At 50.6% G+C, this 21,390-nt stretch overlaps 1 protein-coding gene across 4 annotated transcripts in view; it reads right to left on the reverse strand.

Annotated features, from left to right (window-relative positions):
* Nucleotides 1–1,813: 1,813 nt before the first annotated feature.
* Nucleotides 1,814–21,390, reverse strand: part of GCN1 (GCN1 activator of EIF2AK4) — a 66,692-nt gene continuing 47,115 nt past the window's right edge. For 2 of the 4 annotated variants that reach the window (XM_084995517.1, XM_084995515.1), the window contains 21 exons: nt 20,693–20,913; nt 19,094–19,162; nt 18,762–18,900; nt 18,483–18,679; nt 18,143–18,285; nt 16,353–16,470; nt 16,027–16,242; nt 14,841–15,005; nt 13,031–13,192; nt 12,659–12,751; nt 12,318–12,461; nt 11,949–12,218; nt 11,600–11,713; nt 10,880–11,110; nt 8,302–8,495; nt 8,076–8,190; nt 5,964–6,060; nt 5,479–5,627; nt 4,957–5,064; nt 3,143–3,292; nt 1,814–2,544 (listed from right to left, as the gene is read on the reverse strand). In XM_084995517.1, coding sequence (XP_084851643.1) covers nt 2,419–2,544; nt 3,143–3,292; nt 4,957–5,064; nt 5,479–5,627; nt 5,964–6,060; nt 8,076–8,190; nt 8,302–8,495; nt 10,880–11,110; nt 11,600–11,713; nt 11,949–12,218; nt 12,318–12,461; nt 12,659–12,751; nt 13,031–13,192; nt 14,841–15,005; nt 16,027–16,242; nt 16,353–16,470; nt 18,143–18,285; nt 18,483–18,679; nt 18,762–18,900; nt 19,094–19,162; nt 20,693–20,913 — 3,221 coding nt within the window. In that variant the 3' untranslated portion in view covers nt 1,814–2,418. Of the gene's footprint in view, nt 2,545–3,073; nt 3,293–4,956; nt 5,065–5,478; nt 5,628–5,963; nt 6,061–8,075; nt 8,191–8,301; nt 8,496–10,879; nt 11,111–11,599; nt 11,714–11,948; nt 12,219–12,317; nt 12,462–12,658; nt 12,752–13,030; nt 13,193–14,840; nt 15,006–16,026; nt 16,243–16,352; nt 16,471–18,142; nt 18,286–18,482; nt 18,680–18,761; nt 18,901–19,093; nt 19,163–20,692; nt 20,914–21,390 lie in introns of all 4 variants that reach the window. The other 2 variants (XM_084995516.1, XM_021073134.2) reach the window with 1 other exon arrangement.

Here is a 21,390-nt window from a genome sequence, read left to right on the forward strand (position 1 = left end):
TAGGTTCGATCCCTGGCCTCGCTCAGTGGATTAAGGATCTGGTGTTGCCATGAGCTGTGGTGTAGGTCGCAGACACGGTTCAGATCCTAATGTTGCCGTGGCTGTGGCGTAGGCTGGCAGCTGAGGCTCTGATTGGACTGCTTGTTAGCCTGGGAACTTCCATATGCTGCTGGTGTGGCCCTAAGAAATAAAATAAAGCCAAATGTCATCTGTTGTAATTACTATTAATTTTGAGATATTTAGTTTTCATTCCAAATTCCTCATTTTATAGAGAAAATTGGCCCACAGGAGTTGGATGACTTGGCCAAGGCTAAAAAGCTCTACCAACCATCCAGGCGAATAGCTTTGTGCTCTGCCGCCAAGTTCCACTTCTTCTAGGATCTTCAGTCTGTCCAGCTGTTTTCGGGATTATGATGATTCTGGGCTAATGGGGCTCCTTTGGCCTGCTCCACTGTCACGATTGTGACAGCCCTTTGCAGCTCACTTTCTGGGAGCTCACACCTTCCTGCCAGACCCAGGGAATGCAACTCAACATGCTCTGGGAAGCTTTGAGTCATCTCCGTCTGTGAATCAATCTTCATCCATCGATCCTGAACACAGAGATCCTCATCCTCCTCCAGCTTTTGGAACTGGAACCTGGTGTTTTTCCTTTGGATTTTTGCTTAGTGTCTTCCAACTCCCGGTTTCTAACTGGGGACTGAACGCCAGAGGTGGACATAAGCATCTACTCTAAGATCCTGGAGAAAACACTGACTTCCCTCGGGGCCTCAGAGAGGCTTCCCAGCCCATGTCCCCCTCACATAGGAACTTCATCTGCCACCCCATGGCTAACCGGCAGAGGCAACTGCATATGCAGACAGCTTGTTGGACATATGCCCCAGGCAGCTGGGAGGATGCTGATGACCATCTGAATCCCAGAAGCAGGAAACTGTTACCATGGCTACCAAAAGCTGTAACCATTGGCTGCTTTGGCTACGGGGACCTGTTCAGATGACCCCTCAAGCTCCCTTCCAGCCCTGGGATTCTACAACTACAGCAAGACAGCTGAGACCATGTCTGCTGCAAGGAAATAGAAAATCCTGTGACATGTAAGGCTCAGGCACTGAAAGCAAGGATTTCATCACAAGATCTCAGAGGTCACCTTGTCTTATCAGAAGTGCTGAGTCACAAGGCTACTTTCTACCTCTGCTGCATTATTAATAAGTAAAGCCTTGCTCTTTTTGATATAGCACTTTAGGCCTTTTATAAAATGAGTTCGCTACTACCATGTTTAATTTTCTCCCTTTTGCAGCTCTGACCAGACATTTTGATAGAGGTTTGTTCCACATTGTGACCAAAGGAACAGCCAGAAAAACTTGCGTCACTGGGTCTGGAGGGCCGTGCTCCATCAGAAAGGACGCTAGGATCACGAGCCTTCTAAGAACAAGGAGGAAGGAAGTCATTCATAAAGGAGGCAGATGCTGAACTGCAACTTTGATTTCCTCCGGCAATTCAGATTACAGGAATATGGTTTGTTCTTATTTCAGAGGGGAAGGGTTTCTTTTTAAAACTTCACTCCCAAAAGCTCCCTACCTTTCTGAGTCAGGACAGAGGAGGGAGATGGCTAATTTGACCCCTGCAATCTCCAAACCAGCTGATATCACAGGCCTGGCTGCATACCTCTTGACACCCAGCCTCGGGAGAAAGAAAGCTGTAGACAGCAACGAAACTTCAACAGCAGCAGGAGAGAGATGCCCGTGCCCTGCCTTGTTCCTAAAGCAGGAAGCTTCCTGTTTAGTGGATATTTGGAGGTTTTTTAAAAAATCTGCTTATATCAAGATCAATTCAAAGCCTTTATTAAACATTCTTCCTCAAACCATCTGTGTTTAAACCTATAACCCTCCCCGACTCTCAAACTTCCAGGGCTGTGTGTGTCATTGGCACCTGACGGGTCAGATCCGGTCGGGCCGCACAATGCTGAGAAGCCACTCTGAGACAAACCACCCTGGGCAGACCTCCACGGTTCCGTGCCCCCCTCAGGATCTAGGCAAAGGTTGGCAGCACTGGCCCTGGAACCAGCACTTGAGCACAAGAGACCAGGAAGCAGAAGTCCAAGCTTCCTTGTTCCAGACCTATCCACGCAGAGCAGACGAGCAGCTCCTGGCTACCAACTGAGTGAGGCTCAGACATGTGCTTTTTCTTCTCTTCTCCAAAGAAAAGGGTGAGAGATGGAGGAGGCAATTTTCAGTTGTGTGTGTGTGTGGAGGGGGGGGTTGACTTAAGGCTTTGGCTGTGGTCTGTTGATATATTAAAATACTTTCTGGGAACACCATCTCTTAAGCTCCCCATCAGAACAAACGTATTTTCAAAAATGAAAACACTAACAGAGAGGTGGAGCTGAAATGCTGATGCGGAGCCCAGGGGACAGGCCCAGGCCTGTCAGGTCAGGATGGTGTCATCCACCTGCTCCGTGGAGTCCGCCTGGCCGGCCAGCTTCTTCAAGGACCTTCGGTTGCACTCATTCAGCACCTCCAAGCTGGCCACATCCAGGATCTTGCAGAGGGACTAGGAGGGAAGATGGAAATGAGGTGACACAGTCAGAAAACATGGCTTCGGTTTTCTCCAAGGACAAAAATGAATGTTAACCCAGAACTAGAACCACTGAGGTGGGATCTGGCAAAATAAGGGAATCAGATAGATCCCGGGAAAGCCAAGACAACCACTTATCACGCAAAACGTGGTGAGGTAGTAAGGCTGAGAGCATTCAGTGCTTTAAAGGTTGCTTAGTGGGTAGCGGATGGAGTGACCCACTCTGGGCCTTAATGAGCAGCCCCTGTGGGGATCTGTTATAGGTCTGAGTGCCACATGAGATTTTATTTGAAGAAGGGGCTCTGTTGCTGAAAGAAGTCTCAGGAATAGAGAGGAATGTGTTTTCAGGCACCAGACCAGTCACCTGATCACAATCTGCCCATCAACACACACACAGATTGGGCAGCGGAGACAAGTATGATGCCTAAACACTGCCTTGCAGAAGGCCTACAGGACGAATGCCCACAGCAGGCCCCAGGGAGGCACTCCAGCCCCAGGCTCGCACCTGAAACACCTCTTCTCCCTGCCTCATTTTGAGGAGGTTGACAATCGCCTGGTCACTGTAAGCCCTTACAACAGTGTTTTTATCCTTGGTGTTGTCCAGAAGAGCCTTCAGGATGGGCTTGATGGCCTGGGGGTCCAGGGCAGGCAGTGGGTCTTTGTTTGCCCACCAGATCATCTTCTCAGCCACCAGCCTGATGTCACTGGATGGGTTCTGCAGACACTATGAAGAAGAACACAGGCTCTCAGTCAGGCACATCCAATCTGTTTCTGAAAGCAACCTAGGAGTTCCCGTCATGGCGCAGTGGTTAACGAATCCGACTAGGAACCATGAGGTTGCGGGTTCGGTCCCTGCCCTTGCTCAGTGGGTTAACGATCCGGCGTTGCTGTGAGCTGTGGTGTAGGCTGGTGGCTACAGCTCCGATTCGACCCCTAGCCTGGGAACCCCCATATGCCGAGGGAGCGGCCCAAGAAATGGCAAAAAAAAAAAAAGGAAACAACCTAGACTTCTGCCCTGACACTCTATCATGGACACTGACCCCACTGCTCCCCTTTGATGCCATCTCCACTGTGGGAGGGGAACCAGGTGTGATTTGGACTGTTCTCTTCCATCTCATCTCGTGCACTCTTCTCTTTGCTCACCACTCTCAGCCCACTCGGGCTTTCAACTTCCTCAAACACACCACACTGCTCCCTGCCTCAGGCCTCTGCACTGGCTGGTCCCCTGCCGGGAATATGCTTGCCCTGGATCTTTACCTGGTCGGTTCCTTCTTTTCTTTTCCTTTTTTTTTTTTTTTTGTCTTTTTGTCTCTTCTAGGGCCACACCCAAGCCATATGGAGGTTCCCAGCCTAGGGGTCTAATTGGAGCTACACCTGCCAGCCTACATCACAGCCACAGCAACGAGGGATCCAAGTCATGTCTTCGACCTACACCACAACTCACAGCAACGCCGGATCCTTAACCCGCTGAGCGAGGCCAGGGATCAAACCTGAAACCTCATGGTTCCTAGTCGGATTTGTTAACCACTGAGCCACGATGGAAACTCCTACCTGGTCAGTTCCTTCTCACCCTTCAGGGTTCAGCTCAAACATCAGCCTTTAGAGGTCTCCCCAACAGCCCTATCTGAATTAGGGCCTTCCCAAGGGTTTTCTGCGCACCTCCAACTCCAGAAATCTTGTCTTCCCTGTTCCTCTCTACATCTTCAGGGTCTAGCCCAAATAGTCACCCAGCAGGCACTCAGTAATACATGCCGATAGCAGCTGCAAGCAGGGTGATGCTGTCACAAAGGCTCAACCGAATTGGGCCCTATAAACAACTCTCGGGGAGTCTGCAGGGTGGGGCAGTCAGCCTCGGGAACCTCAAAGTGAGGTTCACACACCAGCAGCACAAACACTGCCCAGGAGCTGGATACAAAGGCAGAGTCTCAGGCTTGGCCTCATCTCTTGAAATGCAAACTCTGGTTGTTCTGTGTGGTTGTTTTGCAGACCAGTGTGTGGGAAGCATGCTTTACTCCACGGTGCTGGGGGCCCACTGTGAGGTTCCCCGGCTTTTCTAATTGGGCCCTGCAGACATCAAAACAGCCACACTAGTCAGTGCCATGCCAGCTAAAGGGAAGTAGGGAAGAGATTTATTAAGATGTGAATCCAGGTCTGTCCCAAATTTTGGAAAATTGGGGTGCCTAGAAAGAATGCCTAAACAGACGTTCTTAATATGATTTGAAATTCTGATAAAAAGTTGGGCATTCATTCTTCCAGAGAAAAATGCACACACATCCATTCTGCGCTCCTAAGGGCTCAGAGACCATGGAGGCTCCTAGGACACAGCAGACACACTTCTAGTGTTCTTTGGTCACAAGTCCTTCTCACATGCCAGGCTGCCCTGCTCACCTTAATGAACAGGCTGGAGAGTTTGGCTGGCAACTGTCCTCCTCCTGTTTCGACGTGATACTTCATCAGAAAGCCCATGCCCCGGACCCCGCTCACAGCAATGGGGATCTGTAGAGCAAACAGAGAGCTGGACAGGGTGGCCTCTGGCTACTTCCTCAGGGCAGCAGGGCCAGGCACCATCCCTCCCCCAGGAATATCCAGGGGCCCTGGCTCTTTACCACCCATCCCCAACCCCTACTACATCACATTCAAGACCCCCGACAGCAGTCATGTAGAGGGTCTACCCTGGCTGTGAGGCAGATGAACAAAGCCCGAGTCACTGGCTCCCAGGAACAGGAATCAGAGACTTTCTGACCTAGAAGGGACCTCCTGATGCTCCAACCCAAACTCCTCCTTGTTTAGGTGATGAAACTGGGGCCTAGGGAGGTCAAGTACTGGTGCAAGGGCTCAGGAAGTTACCAACAAAGGTAAAATTCAAACCCAGGGCTCTTACCACCCTGTCTGGCTGCCCCAGAGCCTTACCCTGTCTGCCATGGCATTGCTGAGGATCATGTCCTGAACTTCACTGCTGTATTTTCCTGTGCAGAGTCTGCTGGGAGCCACATTCACAGCCACGGATAGAGCCAGGCTCCGCCCATGCCGAACCATCCAGTCAATGCCGGACACGTCCGCTGAGTGGAAGTACACAACTGAGGTCAACCTGCACCTCACAGCGTGGCCCACCACCCACGATGCCCACCTCTCCCAACCGAGAATCGTATATCAGTTCGGAGCCTGGAGGAAAGAAACCCCAGGGGCACTGCACACAGACCTCCCTGCCGTCTCTCACAGACTGCTCAGACTGCTTCAGACCCTGATGGTTTCTGGAGCAGAGACACTCAAGGCTGCAGGACTCTATTTTGTTTTACCAGTTGGATTCCCAAGAAGAGGGTAGGCCAGCTGCCAGAAGACCCTCTGGGGGAAGGGGAGACAGAGAAGCCCCAAAAGGGAGTACACAAGAGGCCTACCGAGCAAGCACTGCTGAAGAACGGCGCTTAGCTCCTCTTCCGTCAGAAAGGCACACAGTTCCCCCAAGCACCCGGCTGAGGAGATGCGAGTATTGTCCTGACGAGCAAAGAAGGCAGTGAAAGGGGGTGCAAGCCACACACTGGCTCTGTGGTAACCCAGGCGGAAGGAAGGGGGCCCCCCTAAGTCTCATCCTCCCTCCAGGCCCTTGTGCTCCCACCACCAGAGCGAAACTGCCACTCTCTGCTGCTGCCACTCGGTGCTGAGTTAAAAACTACACACCCAGCACTTAACTTAATTATAGAAAACTCCAGTGTGTGTGCATATGGTAATCATCATCATAATAGCTGTAATAACTCTATTTACATAGCACCTTTCTTCTCCCAAGTCTGAGTGCTTCACATTTATTATCCCAGTTACTATCAACAGCCCTGTGAGGCGGGGAAGGATCCCGCCAACAGTCCTAGGAAGGCGCTAGAGGACCACTCAGGGCTCTGTTCCCCCTGCAGACTCCTTGTGCATCCAGAGACGCCCCACTGCCCCCGACATTATGCGGGTGTGTCCTAACTGAAGCGCTAATCAGCCTAAAGTGACAGGTTAAAAGTCCAGAATTTTGTTGCAAAACCAAAGCTAGGAGTTTCCATCGTGGCTCAGCGGTTGTCGAACCCAACTAGCATCCATGAGGACGCGGGTTCTGTCTCTGCCCTCGCTCAGGGGGTTAAGGATCCTGCGTTGCTGTGGCTGTGGTGTAGGCTGGAAGCTACAGCTCTGATAAGACCCTTAGCCTGGGAACCTCCATATGCCAAAGGTGAGGCCCTAAAAAGACAAAAGGACCAAAAACAAAACAAAACAAAAAAACCAAAGCTACATACACAAGTGGTTCCATGCCAGCTATTTATGGGACCTCGTGCAGTGGAACAGCCCTCAAGAAACAGAGGGCAGGTTATGTGTACAGTGTTAGGAAGTGCCAACCTGGTACTTCCCCCAGTGCCTCCCCCAGGACAGACCAACCAACCAACCAGGGCCTCATGGGCCTGTGGGAGGCAGATGCCGGGCTGGCCCCCTGAATTGCCACCTTTGGTCCAGAAGTTCTGATGCAAGAGGGGAGTTGGCCAGCAGTTTGGGCCTCTGAGCTCCAAGCCCAGGTGCCAAGCAAGGCTAAAGCTGGCTCTCTCTCTGACATGACACCCACTCTCTCCAACGGGATCTATTTTAAGCTCCATTGTGGTGAAATGCAAATTGGTTTAAATACTAACTTTTGCTTGCACTGTGCATGGCCCTATAAAAACCCCGACAGACTGTGACCAAAAGAAGGTGGAATCTCCCATCTGTACCCCAGGGAAGGCTGAGGCCTCAGTCACAGGGCCGTGATAACCAGCCCCACATGTGGGCGGACGATGAGGTGTAACACCCTGTGAGCCATGGGCCTCTCTCCAGAGATTAGCGCCCAAAATATAAATCTGGCCACACAACAGAGGGCTGCCTGTCAGAGGGGAGAGAAAATTCTTATCCAGAGACTCAACTCCTACTGGACCTGCCACAGTGCTGGGCAGCCAGTGGGAACTCTGCAAATGCTTCCAGATTGAGTCAGAAAGGGCTATGCTAGAGGATCGGGACAGAACCAGGAGTCACCGGGCTCAGGTTCTGGATTTGAGCCTACCCCTTGCTCGGATGGGGCCCCAGGTGAGTCTCGCCCTCCCAATCAGTGCTAAGCCCGCCCACCTACACAGATATCAGACTCTGTTTCTTGAGGGCTGTGACCTTGCTTTATTCACCTCTGGGCTGGGCCCTTCAGCTCAGCAAATGTTTCCTGAACCAACAAACAAACCTCTTCATTTTACAACTAAGGAAAAGAGGGGAAGAGAGAGAAAGTGAGTGGTTTAAGACTCAAGAACAAATGGATGTGTTTTAATCTATACAACACATCATCTATATCAATGCCACATGCTTTATCTCCCTTGCTACCAGCTGTGTGGTCAACAGAGAGTGATAGGAGTGTCCAGGAGTGATTATTGCTATCGACCAAGTTCTTCTAACACAAAGCAGAGGCGCAAACAAAGGAAAGAGAAGGGAAAGAAGCCCACCCCAATCAGCCCTGCATCCACCTGCTGTACCTCGTCGTGTCCCAGCATGCTCAGCAGGAGTGAGACGATGTTTTTCCGGATGACCACATCCACTTTGGCCCCTGCTCCCTGAATCACAAACCTCAGGGCCTGCAGCATGGTGTCCCTACAGAACCAATGCATCCAGCATAAAACCCAGCCCTCCTCAGCCCTGCTCCCGCTACACAGGAATGGCCCAGCCTCCCCATGGCCACAGCTCCCCTGACCGGCACCTCACCTGACACCCGGGTCCTCCATGACACGGATTCCGTTCAGCAGCTCTGTGAAGAGAGGATCCACCTTGATGTGGATAGAAATGAGCTTCCCCAGGGCATCAGCGGCCTTCAGGCGCACACCCCGGTTAGAGTCCTGCAGGGCTTTGGTGAAAGTGGTCTGCAGCTGGGGCAGGAAGGGCTTCAGGGCAATCCCAACCTGTTTGAGAAACCCACACCCAAAAGCATAGCTGAGGTGCAGTCCAGGCCCACAGTGCACTACAGGCAGGAAAACAATCACAAACCACCAGGAGCTGCCCCAGCTCCCCACACAGGCCAGGAATACAAGTCCTATAAGAGCAGCACCCAGCACAGAGAGGGTACGCTCAGCCTCCTCTTCTGTTTTTAGCATCCTCTGCTGCACTTCAAGGAGGAGGAGGAGGAGGCGGCAGAGGATGGTTGCCACTGCCACTGCCACTGCCACCACCACCACCACCACCACCACCACGATTGAGGGAGCCATGGGCTTGGCCTAGTGAAGCTCTGTCCACGTGGATAAATGACTTGAAAACCCCATCTCCCAATACATCAGAGAGCGAGCCAGCAGATGCCATCAGCACCGTGAAAGTATGTTCACGGTGCAAAACCGGGAAATGGACTAGGTGCTTAAGGGCAGGTACCATCTACTGGACATTTGATGTGTAGCCTTCAGAAGAATCCTATGAAGCAAACGGCCTCGGAAGGTCATCCCTGTACACATGCATCCCTCCAATCCAGCCTAATCTGTGACCATACATAGAAAAACAGGCACACTTGTGACAAAGTACAGATGGATCCAAGACAAAAGATTTACTGGAGTTCCCGTTGTGGCTCAGTGGTTAACGAATCCGACTGGGAACCATGAAGTTGCGGGTTCGATCCCTGGCCTTCCTCAGTGGGTTGGGGATCCGGTGTTGCCGTGAGCTGTGGTGTAAGTCAGACGCGGCTCAGATCCCGAGTTGCTGTGGCTCTGGTGTAGGCTGGTGGCTACAGCTCCCATTTGACCCCTAGCCTGGGAACCTCCATATGCCACGGGAGCAGCCCAAGAAATGGCAAAAAGACAAAAATAAATAAATAAATAAACTCTTAAAAAAAAAAAAAAGATTTACTTATTTCTAAATGGGAAAATCAGAGTAGCTGTTTGGAGGTGCCATGCCAATTAAGGTCTGGAGATACTGGGGTCGGGGGCTTGCAGGCCGCTGGGAAACACTCCATGGAGCAGGGAGCCACCTGCTCATGGGGGACAGTTGTCTCATGACCTGAAGAGAAATTTCAGAAGGAAAGGGCTCCATTTGTACACAGTTTTAGAAAACAAACAAACAAACAGCGCAGAAATGTAAGGTAAAGATGATACTTAATTTAAAAGGAAAAAGGAGTTTCCCTGTGACTTAGCAGGGTAAGGATCCAGCATTGTTACTGGCTCTGGTTACAGCTGTGGCATGGGTCCAGTCCCCGGCCTGGGAACTTCTGCATGCTGCACATGTGGCCGGACAAAAAAAAAAAAAAAAGACACAGTTTCCTACAGAATGAGGCTGATGCTCACAATCCCATTTTTTGGCTGGGAAGTTGCTCTCCACACGTTCTTCCCAAAAGGTAAATACTACAAATCTTAAGTTTGCTTTTGTTTCCAAACCTCAAGATTTTTTTTTTTTTTTTTTTTTTTTTTGTCTTTTTTTAGGGCTGCACTGGCGGCATATAGAGGTTCCCAGGCTAAGGGGTCCATCTGGAGCTATAGCTGCTGGCCTACGGCACAGCCACAGCCACATGGGATCTGAGCCGTGTCTGTGACCTACACCGAAGCTTATGGCAACAGTAGATCCTTAACCCACTGAGCGAGGCTAGGGATCGAACCCGCGTCCTCATGGATACTAGTCGGGTTGGTTAACCACTGAGCCATGACAGGAACTCCAATAATTTTTTTTTTTAACAATAACAAATCTTGGCTATTTATACTTTTTTCAATCTAAAGGGCTTGATTACTATGTAAAATATCAGAAATGGTTAACATGTTGGATCTTTGTTTCTAACACTTTAGGTAAAAACTGAAGTTACTGCAGCTGCTTGCAGTCTTCCTTTTCATTCTCTCCTCAGTTGTTTTTTTCAACTCCCTTTACGAGGTGGTCATAAAGAAGAGAAACAGATTTGAACAGGTTTTCTTTATTTGTATTTACATGGCCCTAGATTTTTATCCTCTGAACCACTTTTAAATAATAGCAATTTACATGTCACAGAGTATAGGGAGCTTAGAATGTATCAGGCCTGTGCCTGATGTTACGTCATCTGAGCCCATGTCACACAGCCCTCGGAAAGGCAGGCTGTATTAGTACTCTCAAAACACAGGTGAGGGACCAGGCTCAGAGGCTGTATGCCTTTCCCAAGGTCATTCTGGCCACCATACCGTTACCAGGTGGTGGACCTGGAACTGACTACATGTGATGAGTCTACAGAGCCCAAGGTCTTAACGCCCTCTGCTCTGCGGATTTTCCATAATAACTGCATGCCAGTCTTCTGCACACAGATCCGTCCTCTCCGAGATCCAAGAGAGCAAACTCATCAGTCACTCACCTTAGCCAGCAAGAGGCTGAGTGTCTCAAGCAGAGCTGCCTTCACATTCCAGCTGAACCGGTCCCCCAGGATGCGAATCAGAGGGCCGGTGATGCTGACCACAGAAGGCCTCAGGGCGTCAGCTGAGGTCAGGCGGATCACCAAGCCTAAAGCTTTGGCTGCTTCCTCTTTCTGTTCCGGGCTGCCGGTCAGGACGCCCTCCCGCAACACTGGAAGGATGGAGGTTACTCCCTGACAAGAGAACCACCCATGAGAGTCAAACCTCAAAGGTTCTGGACCCAGGTGTCTCCCACCCAAAGCAAGGCGCCCCTGTCAGCCACCATCTCCTCAACTCCATGAGAGACCGATTCAGGCTGCTAGGGTCACAGCCTGAGAGGGTGCTATCTGGGGAACAGTCTTCGGGTGAATATTCAAGGTTTCAGTCTTGAAAAGTGACAAGACGAGCGGAGTCCCAGCAGGCCTACCACACAGAAGTACCTGCACTGCTGTCACTCACTTGCTCTGAGGTGGCCTCCACAGCTTAAACCAAAGGCGATGAGCTCTGTCACAGTAGGGCCACCATGGGGAAAAACATGCTGTCTGTGAAGGTGTGGAATGGCACCTCGAGCTCTAAGCCAGATTAACATGGCTGCTCCAGTGGCCCTACCACAGACCTGGGTCCTGGGTGGAAGGCAGAGGAAGGCGCCGGCCTGCCACACCCTGCATGAGGCCCTGGCTTACCTTCTTTGGGAGGCAGAACCCTGGCACGTGCTCGCCTTTGCTCTCATTCCCTATGAGCCGAATTTCCTTGTGCAGTTCCTCAATTAGTGCCAGCTGGTTGCCAGCATCCAGTTTCTGTGGGAAGCCAGGAAAAAGCAGAGAGGATGTCAGAGTTCTGAGTACAGCCTCTCGGGAGTGCTTCAAAATAATGCAGCAGGGGAAGGGTGTGGGTGGGAGCACAGACAGGACTGGCTGAGGATCCACAGATACTGAAGCTGGGATAGATACATGAGGGGGTTAAAGGTCTAGTCTTACAAGCACCTGGAATTGTCTACCATCATAGGTGGCAGTGGGGTCAGCAGTCCCTCACCTTGGTGATGGCATTCAGGGCGTCCCAGCTCTCCTCCAAAACCACAGGGCTGGAGTCGTTGAAGAGGCGGATCAGGCCTGAGACCAGGCTCCGCAGGTGGCTTGTGTAGTCCGCCTTCGAGCGGGAACAGTAGATGTTGAGGATGATGGCAGCAGCCTGCCTCATGCCCACCTCTGGGCTGCGGGTAGCTTCCAACAGATCCTCGATGATGATCCGGTGCCCAGTGTCATCCTCGACCGACAGGATCACAGCCTGACAGTTGGCCATCTCCTAAAACCACAGGGGACACCAGAGCTGAGCATGGCTCCTTCAGGATGGGATAGGACAGGATGGTGTTAGAGAGCCAGCACGAGTGACCATGACACTCACCAGCTGCTCATCTGGAGTCCCCAGCTTCTCCTTCAGGGCCAACATGACCGCTGGGAGGATCACGCCAAGATGGCGGGTCAGGGCGTCGCCTGCCACAGACGAAAGGAAAGCCAGCACCCGGGTATTGACAGGTGGGGTCGTCAGCTGCAGAACGATAAAACAGCTCAGTGGGTGCTGCTCCATGCTGGCCATGGCACTAGGCTCTGGGGGATCCCATCCCGTGGCCAGAGTCACCAGCCTCCGCCAGCATCCACGTCTAGAGCTGGTCTTCACGCAGGCCCAGGAATGCTGATGGGCTGTGGCTTCTGGCCCCAAGGGGGTCACCATGTGTTGGGACTTACCTTAGGCACGAGGTAGGGCAGCACCACACGGCTCTTGATGGCCATCACTTGCTTCAGACCGTCCAAGGCAAATTCTGACACCTCCTCATCATCCTGCGGAGGGGCATCAGGGGCAACGTTCAGGCGCCAGCTCTCATCCCCGCCTCTGCTGTAGGGACCGGCTGGTACCAACTTCCTTCTCCACTTTCCTCCTCTCCTCCCTCCGCACCCACACAGACTATCAAAGGAGAAGCACAGAGCCAGATCCCGTCCTGTGCACCCACTCCCTCTGGGGCCCACACCACGGCTGCCTTGGCAGAAGTGGCCCCCTGTGTGTTGCCTCGACAGAGATGGTAAAAGCTAAACTGGTAGGTGTGAGGCAGAGCCACTCACCAGCTGCTTCAGTAAAAATGGGAGGATGTCCTCCAGGGCCTGGTGGCCGATGGTGGAATGCAGCTGCTCGAAGGTCTTGGCCGCCGCCTCTCTGACCTCCTCCAGTGGGTCACACAAGGCCTTCCTCGCCGTGGGCACAAGGGACTCAGAGAAATACAGCACCTGCGACAGCACATGTGCACTGTACCGACGCAGCAGAGGGCATGGAAATCAGCAGGGGGCCATGAGGACCAGCCAGGCCCACCACCGCTCCCTGGGCCCGACTTTTAACTTCGCTGGGTTCCACGGAAATGTGCAAATATAAAAAAAGCAGAGAGCATGTGTAATCTACCCCCAAAGAGCCTTCATCCAGACCTAATAATTAACAGGAGGAGTTTTTTTTTAGGCAAGTTCCCCAGGTACTGCTGATTTCCTATAGGAACTCCAACCTCCTTCCCACAGCGAGGCCCCTCATGACATGGCCTCTACAGTTCAGACCCTTTCTTTCGCTTATCCCCTCGGGAAATTCCAGGTTCTTCTTCAAGTCTCAGCTCAAATGCTTCCTCCCTTACGCAGTCTTTTTGGGTCTACAGTGGAGCCAATGATGGCTCTGTTCCCTCTGTAACTAACTCCACTAAAGCAACACCACCTCTGAGTCTAGGGACTGGTTATGTGGCAGCCTTGCCACCAACAAGGCCTCAGCCTTTGGGACACTTACTATACAGAAGTTCCCAGGCCTGGGATCAAACCCACGCCAGATCCTTAACACACTACTCGACCTTTATCTTTTTTTTTTTTTTTTTGCCTTTTTGCCATTTCTTGGGCTGCTCTCGCAGCATATGGGGGTTCCCAGGCTAGGAGTCTAACTGGAGCTGTAGCCACCTGCCTACGCCAGAGCCACAGCAACGCGGAATCTGAGCCGCCTCTGCGACCTACACCACAGCTCACGGCAACGCCAGATCCTTAACCCACTGAGCAAGGCCAGGAATCAAACCCACAACCTCATGGTTCCTAGTCGGATTTGTTAACCACTGTGCCACGATGGGAACTCCTCGATCTTTATTCTTTGAAAAAATGCAAATACAAAACCCCCAATGTAATACATTATACTGATACACACAGGAGGAAAAGGATCTCATAAATAAGAGGAAGCCATTCAGGCTAAGCAATTGGCTGCACGCTCAAACTTCTGCCCGGCCACTCCCTCATCGCTTTGATGCTTTCATCCCAATCAAGAGAGCGCTATGCATGCTCTCAGCCTACTCCCCTGGAAGGTTCTGAGGATCAACTACTTTAGCAAGTAGGGTCAGTGAGAAGGACTCCAAGCCAATTGAATGTTGCTACGATGGAAACAGTCTCATTGCTGGAGAAATACCTGTCCATCCACTGGGTACTTACTCTCCTCTATTCCACTCCTTCTAAGACTGAGCACATGCCCTCCTGCTCTCTGCCGCCCTCTACCACTCACACACACACTTCCCTTCCCCACTAAGTGCACTCCACGTATGAGCTGAACTGATAGAGTGGCACAAAAGGATTAACTTGGAGCAACCTCAGGAGTGGTGAGAAAAAGACCATCTCCAATCCCTAAAGGCCACTCCAGGCCTCCAAATCGCTCAGGTCTCAGCCTCCAAAACTCACGGGAAAGCTGCGAGGGAAATCCCAGTGTTCGTGGCCCTGCCGGCACCCCACTGCCAGCAGCACCCTCTGGAATGAGGTTGGTGTGTCCCTGAGGGTGAAGTGAAGTATGGCTATGGTGCAGCTCCTCCTGTAACTTCCCCAGGCCCTCTGAGTCAGGTGCAGACCTGCAGGGCCCTGAGGAGATACTCACGGCGTCCCGGCTGGTGGACTTCATGATCTCGCTCAGCCCGATGCACACGCCCTGCCTCTCGTCGCTCTTCTGAGACCTTAGGCCTTCCTCAAGGATGGGGATGATCTCTGGTAGGATTTTCTCCCCTAACTTCCGGACAAGATCTCCCAGTGTCCTGGCTGCAATCTGTCAGGGGAGCTCAAGTCAGGACATGAAGTCCCTGCAAATCCCAGGGCACCCAGTGGACAACTCTAGGATGTAGACCCTGCAATGTCCAGACTTTATCTGAGCCAGACTTAACTTTCCCAGCCCCCAGGGTGCCTGCATAACACCTCAAAGTAAAACTGTCCCTGCGTCACACACACCTACACAACGTAAAGCAGGAGCCTGCACGTTATATATGAACAAGAAATTCATCAAATGCTGACCAGTCAAGGGTCAATTTCCCTGGATTGAAAACTGTGGCCTAGAAGTCACTTAACCCCATGTTCTTGCCCAGGAAAGGGGAGCTGAATTTGGAATAAACACTTTAAGGAAAAAAAACATCTCTTAGGTGTCATGCAAACCCTTCTTCAGAGCCAAGTACGCAATCTGCTTGCTAGGGATGGGGGTTGGGAGTGGGCCAAAAAGGACTGGCAGAAGTGATCATCAGCCCAGGCTCGGCCTCTCCTCCAGCCACACTAGCCTTTGCTCAGCCCCTGCTCTTGGCTGAGTTCCCACCCACCTCAGGGCTGGTGCACACCCCAACCTAGCATCTCAAGTCCCTCAGTCCAGGACAGTCTTTCATCACCTCCTCACCCGTTACTGCTCACTCACCTTTCATCTTCAAGCATCATTCTTCTGAGAAGCCTTCCCTGACCACCCCCTGCAAGTCGGCCGATCTGTTATAAGCATTAGCAGTGCCATGCAGCACTTGTCATAGTCGCATTTTCCTCTGTTTGTGTGATTATTTGATCATATCTATCTCCTCCACCTACAACTCCACGAGGCTGCCTTTCTTCTCTACTATGTCCCCAGATCTTAAGCCCTTGTTTAGCATATCAGGTGCTTTAAAAGTATTTGTTGAATAACCAAGTAAATAAATGAATGTTCCCCTGTCAAATAGGGGACCCTAGGCGCTCTCGCATTCTCAGAAGACCTAGCCTTCTAGCCTCTGAAAGGAGGCATCAACGGCTACTTGGTCAGAAGCAAGGTCCAAGAAACTTACTGTTCTCTTATCTGCACATGTGCTGGCCAGGAAACCCAGCAGGAGCCCAAAGAGGGTGGGCAGGATCTCACGTAAGGTGCGGGGCGTATTGGAGACCACGATCTTCCAAACATGCAGGGATGCTTGTCGCACAACCAGCTGGGTGTCAGAGCGGCCCATGTACAGCCCTGCCAACACCCGATTCCGCCGATCTACCCCCAGGGCAGTGATGATCGCCTGCAACAGCAGAAAGAAGCAGAGAACATGAGGTGGTAAAGCCCCACAGGGCAAGTGCCAGAGCGGCTGCCTACCATCAGCAGAGGGAGGAAAATCGTCCAGGTGCACACCTTGTTGGACTGAGCAGTTCCAAAGTTATCGTCTTCAGAGGCAGTTTCTGTGGTCATCTTCCCAGTGACTCCTGAGATGTGGAAGAGGAGATCCCCAAGGAGCTGAACAGAGCTGAACCTGAGAAGGATACCAAGAACAGAGTCATATAGTTGCAAGGGGAGGTCTCAGTGCATGACCAAGCCTCGGACAGAAAAGAGACTAGAAGGAAATGTACCCAAAATACTCATGATGGTTCTCTTAGAATAGGAGAGGTTACAGACAATATTTGATAAGTGATAAATGATAAAGATATAATTTCTTTATAGTCTCCCACATATTTTCTTTCCAAGTTTTCTACTAATGAACACAAATTACTTTAATAATGGAAAAGAATAAACATTTTTAAAAAGCAGATATGAAAATCTCTATGAGTTCCCTGGTGGCCTTGTGGGTTAAGGATCTGGCATTGTCAGTGATGTAGTGCAGGTTCTGTCCTTAGCCCAGAAAACTGCATATGCCGTGGGCATGGCCAAAAAAAAAAAAAAGGAAAAAACAAAATTTCTATAATAAAAGTTATTATTATAGAAAGAGAGCACAGATAGAAGTATTAACAAGAAATGAGGAATGCCAATCATCCAGATTAGAGACATAAGGAAAGGCTTTCTAGAAAGTTAAACTTTGTTCCACCTCAAATTAAATTAGGTTTAATATTTTTAATGATTGTAAAAATGATAGTCACATTCAAACTGAAAATTTTTTTAATCTTTTTTTTAGGGCCACACCCACAGCATATGCAAGTTCCCAGGCTAGGGGTCAAAGCACAGCTACAGCTGCTACCCTACACCACAGCTACAGCCACAGCAATGTGGGATCCAAGCCACGTCTGCAACCTACACCACAGCTCATGGCAATGCCAGATCCTTAACCCACTGAACAAGGCCAGGGATGGAATCCATGTCTTCATGGATACTAGTTGGGTTCATTACTGCTGAGCCACAATGGAACCCCCCAAACTGAAAATTTTAAAAATACAAAAAAAATACGAAGAAACAGAGTGTAAACCATCACCCAGACACGCACCACCCAGGCAACCACTCTGATACTCTGGTGACAATCTTGTACACGTCTACGTGAAGACATGTCTCCCCCACACACAAAGCTGGCCTGCACGACATACACTGGGCCACAGCCCACACCATTTCATCAACAATAGGTTGAAGAGCTTTCCTTGTCATCTAGCATAGTCCATATACTTTGTCCTTTGTAACAGCCAAATCAAAGGTCATGGTATGGATGTGCTATGACTTTTTAAATCCTACTTTCAGGGAGTTCCCGTCGTGGCGCAGTGGTTAACGAATCCAACTAGGAACCATGAGGTTGTGGGTTCGATCCCTGGCCTTGCTCAGTGGGTTAAGGATCTGACGTTGCAGTGAGCTGTGGTGTAGGTCACAGATGCAGCTTGGATCCCCGCATTGCTGTGGCTGTGGCGTAGGCTAGCACGTACAGCTCCGATTCGACCCCTAGCCTGGGAACCTCCATATGCCATGGGAGCGGCCCTAGAAAAGGCCAAAAGACAAAAAAAAAAAAAATTTTAAATTTTGACACAAACTGAAGGACTGAATAAAGAGGACTTTTTAGAAGAGAATCAGAATTGAAGACACTGCTACAAGAAAATGGAGAGTTACCAAATGGGTAAAAGTGAGGTTCTAGAAAAGCTGAGAGTCCTTGGCAACACTGTGCTTTTTATTTCTCAGTTAGTTCCCCCAAACACGAAACTAGGGCTCCTGGGTCTTTCCACCTGAGTTCTCACCTTATTCTCCAGAGGTCATCAAAGAGGCCTTGCTCCAGCTGGGGCAGCAGCAGGGCAATGGCCGTCTCGGCATACATGGAGATGACTCGCTGGCCTGCACGCAGGGCAGTATCACGCACAAACTCATTCTCATCAGCAAGAGCCTGTACACACAAAGGGTGGGTGAGCCAGACCTGCTTCCCCCTAGGCACCCAGACCCAAGAAGAAATGGAACTCCCTGAAGGGCAGGAAGGGACGCCTGCCACCCAGCCCCAATAGGCAGGGAACCCTAGCTCTCTAGGAGAACACGTGCGTCCTGCCCTCCTCAGTAACACTATCCTCAGCAGTCACCGGTGCCTACTTTGAGGATACAGGGGATGATGGGCCCCACATAAGGAGTGAACTTGTCCCCAAAGGTGATGGGCAGGTAGTTGAACATCATGATATATCCGTCTCGAACGTGCGGTGCAATGTCCACTTTGCTGGCTGTGGCCACAATTTCTGGCATCAGCTTCTCCAATTTCTCCACCCCCAAGCCAGCCATGACTTCAGCCAATCCTGCAAGAAAGGAACAGAATAAGCCCACTGGATCTGGGGGGTCTCCAGAGGACATTCCCAACCTGGGCCCTCCCTGCCTCACCCTGTGCGGCGCCTGAGCGATCCACAGAGCTCTGCTCATAAGTCAATGTCTCCATCAGCCACGGCAGCAAGTCCTCAAAGCACGACTCCCCCATGCCTTTCACCATGGCCCCCAGAGCCTTTGCAGACACTGTCCGCACCTGTCAGGTAACCAACAGCAGGGATGGCAATGAGATGTGGATCGAAACTAGGTGACCATGCAGGAGCAAGAAGGGATCCTTAGGCTCATTACCAGTCAGACACAAATGCAGACTTACAGGGAAGTCTCAGGAATCAATTTTCTGGGACTGGGCTAAAACAACAAGCTCCTGGCCCCTCCCCTCCCAGACTCACCTCAGGTACAGGGTCCAAAAGAGAGGCTTTTAGACCAGGTGTCACACTTGGTAGGTAAGGAGCCAAGTCCTACAACAACAGAAGAGACACAATGGAGGCTCAATTCTGGCTTTCTCCAGATATGTTCCACTGTATACCCTGACTGCACCATTCTGCTGACTACAAGTACTCACAGGGGTCCCCTGGAACAGGTAGGCAAGAGCAGGTGGCAAAGAACATCCCCCGCCCAAGACTGGTTCCTTGAAGGCCCCAGGGTGATTGATCAGGGAAACCTATGAGGGACCCCAGTCCCATCCTCAAGAGGTGGAGAGAGCAACCAGCTGCAGTTCAAGGCTCTTCCTCATCCTGGGACCAAGGCCTGCCCAGACTCTGAAATTGAGCAAATTCTTTATGGCACTTTCCTTTCAAAATTGCATTATCATCTTTTCCCTTTCTTCACCTTAAAAGGTTTATGTCTCTTGATACAACATTCAGCTTTCAGAAACAGTTTTAAATATAGAAAAGCCTTATGTTCACTGCAGCATCATTTAAAATAGCAAGAAACCTTGGACACTATATGAGTGACAATAGAATTATATAAGTTATGATATATAAACTTGCTGGAATATTATATAACTATTAAAGCTCGGTCTTATGAATAACTTGCTATAACAGAAATACATTTATGTTCAGGAATGTCATTTTCTAAATGTAATAAAAAAACATTAATAGGGAGTTCCCGTCGTGGCGCAGTGGTTAACGAATCCGACTAGGAACCATGAGGTTGCGGGTTCGGTCCCTGCCCTTGCTCAGTGGGTTAACGATCCGGCGTTGCCGTGAGCTGTGGTGTAGGTTGCAGACGCGGCTCGGATCCCGCGTTGCTGTGGCTCTGGCGTAGGCCGGTGGCTACAGCTCCGATTCGACCCCTAGCCTGGGAACCTCCATATGCCGCGAGAGCGGCCCAAGAAATAGCAACAACAAGAACAACAACAACTAAAGACAAAAAAAAAAAGACAAAAAAAAAAAAAAAAAAAAAAAAACATTAATAGTAATTGTTTTAGCTTTTGGAGGGCTATAGATAAAATTTTTTGGTTTTCAACTTTCAATTTCCCAAATTTTCTAGGATTGACATAATTTTCTCACTTTATCTCTTGTGCCCATAGCCTCAGCAAGCAAAGCAGAGCTGGGGTAGTGAGATCACACATACAAGTCCCTACAAGCAAGTAAACAAACAAAGTAAATCTCCCAAATTAAGTTAATTTCCTCTGAGAGGCTTACAGAAGCAAATGCTTATGACAAGAAAACACTGTACTCAGTCAAAGCAATAGCCACCTTCCCAACACTCCTGAAAGGTCAAAGCAAAGGCTGGACCTTTCCTCCCACTCAGTCTATAAAAGGAGCCATGGGGATGGGCACCCCCAGGGGGCTGAACTAATGACTTGGGCCATTATGTTGTACAAGATGCTCAGAACATAGACTCCCACCCTCAGCCCCAAATGGTCCATTTCTCCCCCCAAATATAATTGGGATCAAACTGTTGTGTCTATTGTCAGTAGGGACCCTGCGCCTTAAACCAGCATCCACTGGTCTGTCCTACATGAGCCCCAGACAGGCTGATACCTTCTGGTCTGTCAGGGAGTACATGTTGCCAATGATCTGGGCGGCCATCTTCCGTGTGTCCGTGGAACGGTCCTGGAAGGCTCTCTGGACGATGGGCATGATGAGGGCCAGGGATGGGGCATCAATGAAGTGGACAAACTTGGTGTCCAGCAACGTTTGCAAGCACTTCTGGGTCTTCCGAGAGGGGTCTGTCAGGGCATCCAGCAAGACTGGAGCAATGGCTGCGTGTCCAAACGAGAGAGAGCAGCTTTATAGGAGTCTATGATGTGGCAAAGCCGCCAGATTCCCAGCACTAGAGGGGGGTCAAAGGATAAGGGAGTCTGGGGCCACCTCTCCCTGGAGCCCTGCAAGTCACCAGCAGGGGAAACAATTCTTTTTTTTTTTTTTTTTTTTGTCTTTTCTAGGGCCGCACCCACGGCATATGGAGGTTCCCAGGCTAGGGGTCTAATTGGAGCTACAGCTGCCGGCCTAACACCACAGCCACAGCAATGTCAGATCCAAGCCGAGTCTGCAACCTACTCCACAGCTCACAGCAACGCCGGACCTTTAAATCCACTGGGCGAGGTCAGGGATCAAATCCGCAACCTCATTCCTAGTCTGATTCATTAACCACTGAGACACGATGGGATCTCCACAAAGAGCAATTCTATTGGTGTGGGGCATCAGCTGTCACCCCTTTGCATTGTGGAGCTGTGGTC

The sequence above is a fragment of the Sus scrofa genome, chromosome 14 (assembly GCF_054392235.1).
Source record: "Sus scrofa isolate SSC_HxYL_T2T_F1_AM1 chromosome 14, Sscrofa_HxYL_maternal_Yorkshire_Landrace_v2.0, whole genome shotgun sequence".
Classification (NCBI taxonomy): Eukaryota; Metazoa; Chordata; class Mammalia; order Artiodactyla; family Suidae; genus Sus; species Sus scrofa.